Source organism: Ctenopharyngodon idella, chromosome 23 (assembly GCF_019924925.1).
Source record: "Ctenopharyngodon idella isolate HZGC_01 chromosome 23, HZGC01, whole genome shotgun sequence".
Lineage (NCBI taxonomy): Eukaryota > Metazoa > Chordata > Actinopteri > Cypriniformes > Xenocyprididae > Ctenopharyngodon > Ctenopharyngodon idella.
The window spans coordinates 16,800,065-16,807,338 of NC_067242.1; the positions used below are offsets into that span (position 1 = coordinate 16,800,065).

The 7,274-nt window shown below is 37.9% G+C and overlaps 1 protein-coding gene across 3 annotated transcripts in view; it reads right to left on the minus strand.

Annotated features, from left to right (window-relative positions):
- Positions 1-5,785, minus strand: part of plcd1a (phospholipase C, delta 1a) — a 31,177-nt gene extending 25,392 nt beyond the window's left edge. Inside the window, exon 1 of one of the 3 annotated variants that reach the window (XM_051881796.1) lies at positions 5,606-5,785. In XM_051881796.1, coding sequence (XP_051737756.1) covers positions 5,606-5,636 — 31 coding nt within the window. In that variant the 5' untranslated portion in view covers positions 5,637-5,785. Of the gene's footprint in view, positions 1-1,082; positions 1,458-5,605 lie in introns of those variants that run through there. The other 2 variants (XM_051881797.1, XM_051881795.1) reach the window with 2 other exon arrangements.
- Positions 5,786-7,274: the final 1,489 nt, after the last annotated feature.

The window sequence follows — 7,274 nt, forward strand, 5'->3', positions numbered from 1 at the left end:
TCAACACAAAATAACACAAAATGTTTTAAAATAGCCATAACATCTAAATTGTGTTATTAACACATCCTTTTTGAGAGAGCAGAATGCTTAAAATCTCCATCACATTTTCTTTTAGGTCAACCTCAATTTACTTAAAATTTACACAAACACTCTGCATTATGATTATTAAAATGTATGTAAATTTCGCAACTGAAGCATGCAAATACATTCAGTTTCAGGGCACTGCAAAGAAGTGATGATGTTTTGGTACTGTTTTCATACTCTTCGAGATTTTTTCCATTTAACTAGATGGAGATGATCTATTTTCAGGACAGACAGAAAAGTGGATAAGGATCTGTATTTATGACCAACCAAACTTGATGTTGCATCAAAGGAATGTAGTCAACAGTTGTACAATTAAAGTGTGATAAGTCAACCCCCAAAACTGTTCATTCTTACTTGGAAAAGTTTCATAATCCTACACACAACAAAACATCTTCTCTGCTATATTTGTTTAGAATAATAGCAAAGCATCATAAAGCAAAACATCATAATGCAGACTGTGATAATCTTGACTCATTCCTCATCCTAAACATAAAAAAGTAGATCATACAGTACTCGTCTTTTATGACATTCTTTCAGTCATGTTTGTAAGCCAGCTTCACTGAATCCATAGTAAACATCATGGTGTATATTTTAAATGCTCTTAATATTTAAATCCTTTTAATTCTTCATATTTAGAGTGCAGCTTCTTACTGCAAACAAGAAGTCTGATTTGCCACTACACCCACTGACATGTGTAATGTTGCAGAGATTTGTTGACATACATTATCTAATAAACAGTGTTCCATAAACCATACTATTTCAATTGCTGTATGAGCGGTTAATGCTATTTTAGCCACTTACAGCTTTTTACACTGTTTAAATGAGTTCCCATTGTTATGGTTTTACAGTAAGTTGTGAAAAAAACTATAACTATGCCATTTTGTAGGAAACTCTACTTTCTGGAACTACAGCCATAGAAAGTTAACAGCCCTTATGCAGTTTTAATCCACGGAGGGATATTTAATGCACGACCGCCCGACACAAAATGCGACACCCACCTATGCGTTTCCCATTCTCGTGTGCCACGTTCTTGCAATGCTCTTGATAAATCAACTCCTGCGATTTCGTCCTTTTGCGCGGCTTACGCGCACAAGACATTGTTGAAATCCTAAACGAGATCCTGTAATCGACTTACTTTGTGTAGAAAAATGACATGACGGGAGAAAACCATGACGTTTGCAAGTCTCTTTCTGTGGGCGGGTTCTAAACCTGCAGAAATCATCCTATTGTTTTTGTTCACTTGCTCAGTGTGTTTCTCTGGATTTCGCACTGACATGTTGTGGTATGAACTGTGGCATTTAAATATATAATACCCAAATAACAAGAGAAACATATGCCATCTGTTTATATATACGTCAATTGGGGCTACTTAAACACGTTAAATTAAAAAAAAAAAAACTTTATCCTAATACAGGTTTGCGTGTAACCTGATTTTGCCTGTCGCCTTCTCTCTACCGTTTCGCTTGTGGTTTCCAACGAATCAATCTTGTTCACTTCTATGTTTGACTCGTAAACTTAGTTGAAGTTACTCCATTTTTAAAGAGCAGGATTGCTGACCATAGCGCGAACCAATAGCAATCCAGTGCTGGGTGTAAAGGAGCAGTCCATTGGCTGGACCTACTGAACGAACCCGCCCCTTCAATGAACGAGTCAAGATTCGAAACGATACCGGGCGTGACATAGCCTACTGGATATCTTCATCTGGGCTGCGTTCAGCCCTGAACAAACGTTGCAAAACGTTTTTTAAACGGTGCGTTGAACACCCCGTTGTGATGACGCAAGAGTTGCAACTATGACAGCTGAGAAAGCCATTCTTTGTGTTTTTTTTTTTTTTGAAGAATTTTCGGAGCCTGATGAAGTCGGTATAAATACGTGTATAATAGGCTACTGCAAAATACGCTCGATGTTACAGTCACTGCCCTTGCCGTTCATAATAAAAGAGAACATCCCAATAGAGTGAAGGGATTTGTGGAAGCTGTGGTTCCTAATTATTGTGATCCAACATTTGCCTTTATGTTTATGAAAGCTTATTAAAGTATCACTCCACAATACAATAGCAAAATATATTAGTATTTTTATGTTACATTAATCAGTGTCTAGCACATCTTCCTAAGGAAAGGATATGGACCAGAAGACATTGCAATTACTAAATGATATTTAGACAGACTTAAAGAAGTTCCAGATCTATACTTGTGCTCTTATTATTTAAGTTATTTTGCCATTAATGTAAATATACATGTGCAAACAATATACAGTATCTCACAGAAGTGAGTACACCCCTCACATTTTTGTAAATATTTTAATATATCTTTTCATGTGACAAGACTGAAGAAATGACACTTTGCTACAATGTAAAGTAGTGAGTGTACAGCTTGTATAACAGTGTAAATTTGCTGTCCCCTCAAAATAACTCAACACACAGCCATTAATGTCTAAACCGCTGGCCACAAAAGTGAGTACACCCCTAAGTGAAAATGTCCAAATTGGGCCCAAAGTGTCAATATTTTGTGTGGCCACCATTATTTTCCAGCACTAGCTTAACCCTCTTGGGCATGGAGTTCACCAGAGCTTCACAGGTTGCCACTGGAGTCCTCTTCCACTCCTCCATGATGACATCACGGAGCTGGTGGATGTTAGAGACCTTGCGCTCCTCCACCTTCCGTTTGAGGATGTCCCACAGATGCTCAATAAGGTTTAGGTCTGGAGACATGCTTGGCCAGTCCATCACCTTTACCCTCAGCTTCTTTAGCAAGGCAGTGGTCATCTTGGAGGTGTGTTTGGGCTCGTTATCATGTTGGAATACTGCCCTGCGGCTCAGTCTCCGAAGGGAGGGGATCATGCTCTGTTGGCATTCATGGTTCCCTCAATGAACTGTAGCTCCCCAGTGCCAGCAGCACTCATGCAGCCCCAGACCATGACACTCCCACCACCATGCTTGACTGTAGGCAAGACACACTTGTCTTTGTACTCCTCACCTGGTTGCCGCCACACACGCTTGACACCATCTGAACCAAATAAGTTTATCTTGGTCTCATCAGACCACAGGACATGGTTCCTTAGTCTGCTTGTCTTCATCAAACTGTTTGCGGGCTTTCTTGTGCATCATCTTTAGAAGAGGCTTCCTTCTGGGACGACAGCCATGGAGACCAATTTGATGCAGTGTGCGGCGTATGGTCTGAGCACTGACAGGCTGACCCCCCACCCCTTCAACCTCTGCAGCAATGCTGGCAGCACTCATACGTCTATTTCCCAAACACAATCTCTGGATATGACGCTGAGCATGTGCACTCAACTTCTTTGGTCGACCATGGCGAGGCCTGTTCTGAGTGGAACCTGTCCTGTTAAACCGCTGTATGGTCTTGGCCACCATGCTGCAGCTCAGTTTCAGTGTCTTGGCAATCTTCTTATAGCCTACGCCATCTTTATGTAGAGCAACAATTCTTTTTTTCAGATCCTCAGAGAGTTCTTTGCCATGAGGTGCCATGTTGAACTTCCAGTGACCAGTATGAGAGAGTGAGAGCGATAACACCAAATTTAACACACCTGCTCCCCATTCACACTAACGAGTCACATGACACCGGGGAGAGAAAATGGCTAATTGGGCCCAATTTGGACATTTTCACTTAGGGGTGTACTCACTTTAGTGGCCAGCGGTTTAGACATTAATGGCTGTGTGTTGAGTTATTTTGAGGGGACAGCAAATTTACACTGTTGTACAAGCTGTACACTCACTACTTTACATTACAGCAAAGTGTAATTTCTTCAGTCTTGTCACATAAAAAGATATAATAAAATATTTACAGAAATGTGAGGGGTGTACTCACTTCTGTGAGATACTGTACTTGCCCTTGTGAATTTATTTTGATGTTAATTACATTTACGAGCTGTTTCTTTAATGTAGTGTAGTAATACGCAGGTATATGCCTTATACCCACTAGGAAAGGTCAAGGATTTCCTTGGGAAATCCTTTCCCAATTTCCAAGGATTTTACACTTAAAAAAAGCGCGAGAATACGGATTTGACGATCTTTAATGTGACGCGACAGATCGCAGTGCCTCAGTTCAAAAGAAGCGGCAACCTGACGCGCACGTGAACTGATCCTCTCCTCCGCTTTAATACCAGTTACAATGCGAAATAAACATGAATGAACACCTAAAGGTATTTTAAAGGATACAGAACAACTTACCGACATCCATATCATGTCTCATGTAATCGTTTAATCAGTGTTTCAACCGCGGAAAGACGTTAACAGCTTGTAAACAAACAAACGTGTCACATTTACCTCAGAACAAACATATTCGTCATGACCTCGTTAGTCAGCTAGAAAAATTAACTATAGAGAGGAGCATTTAGCTAAATATGCACCATATTACATATTAATTATAATTTGTCGTGTTATTCAGTAGCCTATATAATGCATGTTTGAATAAATCCATCAAGTTGACAGCCACCATTTAAATGTTTATATTTAAAAATTAGAATTAGAAAATAAGAATTAGAGTAGAAATAATTTTAAAGTTAGTAGGCCTATTATAGTTTTATTATTATAAAAAAAAAAATATTACCGAAGTGTAATTTAAGTTTGTATACATATTGGTTAATTTAACCTTCAATATTAATGTACCAACTGATTCCCATGTGTATTAGTTGAGAGATTTTTTTTTCTTGAGAAAATTTGCCATGTAGCCTACTGTAGCCTACCCGATATACAGTATATCCAAAGTAACTCGATGCAATCCAAATGCATAACTATGATGACAGACTGGCAGGTCTGTCATCATAGTCCAAAGTGACATACTGATAAGCCTCATCTTTCCATTAATGTTAATGTTGCAACTTCCACTATTGTGCAAATGTGCATTGAAAATTGCCAGATGATAAAACCTGTGCTCCAGGGACCATATTCATATAACATCTAAGGCTAAATGTAGATCTTGCCGAGTTAGATCGAGATTGACACTAAACAGTAGAAAATCAGTCCAGTCTCTCCAGCTGTATGTCATTAACGAATCTTTTAGTGAACCGGTTGGAGAGTCGCCGATGAATCACTAGTTCAAACGTACTTAGGAATAGAGCGCCTTCTTGTGGTTGAATCCTCGCGTAACATCATCGCACTTCGCAGACTGAATGTGGATTGTGAAAGGGAGGTTCCACGAAAAAGTTAAAAGTTTCATTAACTCGAATAGTTTTATTTGTAAGTTGCATTGATATGGTTTTATTGCGAACTCACACTCGTCTTAAACTGAATGCATAGGCTACAAAGTTCAGAGATGAAGGAAGCACAGGATAGCAAAATGTTCTGTGATAGTGATAAAACTAAAAATGAAGGCTAATGCAGCATAATAAGGAAAGACGTAACATGCGGAAAAAAACCTTTTGCGAAAACAAAAATAAGGAAAAAATATGTTATGTCTGTTTAAACACATTCAAAACTGCAAAGAAGCTAATTAAATTACTGGTGTTATGAACTGACACATACTTATCCCACGCAGAAAAAACATGAAATCATTGCAAAACTTACCCAATCTGCCGGCAAATCCATTGAGTTCCATTTTTATTCTTATTTATTTATGTTGCTTTTCTATCTTTCCTTCTTTCAGTTGGAGTATATATCCCAGTTTGACAAGACGTTTCACGTCCCAAAGTCACCCAGAGCCTGACTGGGTTGAGTAAAGCCCGTGTCCTAAAACCATCCACTGACGCTGTGTAGGGAACCCGCCTATTACAAGAGTAGTATCGAGAATTCGACAACACCCACAACAACACCGGTCTTTCAAGTCTCTGTTCTCAGTTAAACGATGCTCTGAAAAATTTCATTTGTTTCCACCCATTATAAACGACTGCATTTTTATTCCGAAACAAGTCTACTTTTTGGAGATTTTCAAAAGGATATCGTGAGTGGCAGTATATGGTTTTGATTCATTTGTTTAGAACTCCATTCGTGTCCAGCAGTTCCACTCTTGAAAATGTTCTTCAAATAATTAAAATTACTAAGACTAGGTGTTGCATTCATAATCTGACCCTCCACCTAGATTTGTTTCATAATCACACCACTATCTTATCATTTAGGAGCTATGGAAATAAAAGTTAGTCTTTAATAGGCTTCAGTGTTTTCAGATTGAATTCCCACTGCAAAAAAGTTATTTTTACTGCAAGAGTTTACTTGTTTATGTGGATATGTACGGGGTCTGTGTGACTTTCATGGAAAGCAATCTATCTTTGTTTTGTTTTTGTATGCCATTTCAGGATAGGAAATAAAGGGGTTAACTACAATTATACATCACAACACTCTTTAAAATAAAGGTTCCAAAATGTGTTTTTTTTTGCAGCAATGTCACAGAAGAACCATTTTTGGTTGCCAAAAGAACCTTTCAGTGAACAGTTCTTAAAAGAACCATTTTTTCTTAGTGTGAAGAACATTTTATGAACTTAAGAACTTTTTTTTCCAGTATACATTGCATTGTGCATTGAAAAGGTTCCATTGCCATGTCAATAATGAACCTTTATTTTTAAGAGTGTACAATAAAACAATAATTTTAAAAATATGTTATTAAAATATTACTAATTATTAAATATTTATTTTTAAGTGGTTGTTTTGGTGTTAAATGTTGCATATTGATTTATTGTGAATTATTGTGTTGCATCATGGGACAAAACAGAACACTGCCAATCTACATGGTAAGCGAACAGGAGCAATCTAATTTTGTCTTGCAGGGTGTGAAGCAACAAACAAAGGTGAGATAAAGAAATCTATGAACTCAAGCAAGCTTCATAGGCCACAGGTGAGTCCAGTGGCGTAGACTTGAGCGCTTTCTCTTTGATTTATGATGATGGGGATTTGAAAATCATCCTGCCTGGCAGCTTTTAGCACACCCTTCAAAACTGCCAAGGCATACCTGATCTACAGGTATGCATAGGTGTGCACTGTGTGCATGGTATGTTTGGATTGGTTAACATGTTTTGTCATTTATATATGGCCAGGTGCATATGTATACCATCTCAGTGACTTTAGCTTTTAGGTTACTTAATTGTATAAATTATATATTTAAAACTAGTGCTGTCAAATCGATTAATCGTGATTATTCGCATCTAACACACACACACACACACACACACACACACATATATATATATATATATATATATATATATATATATGATCAGGCAAGTGAATAACTCTGATTATCTTT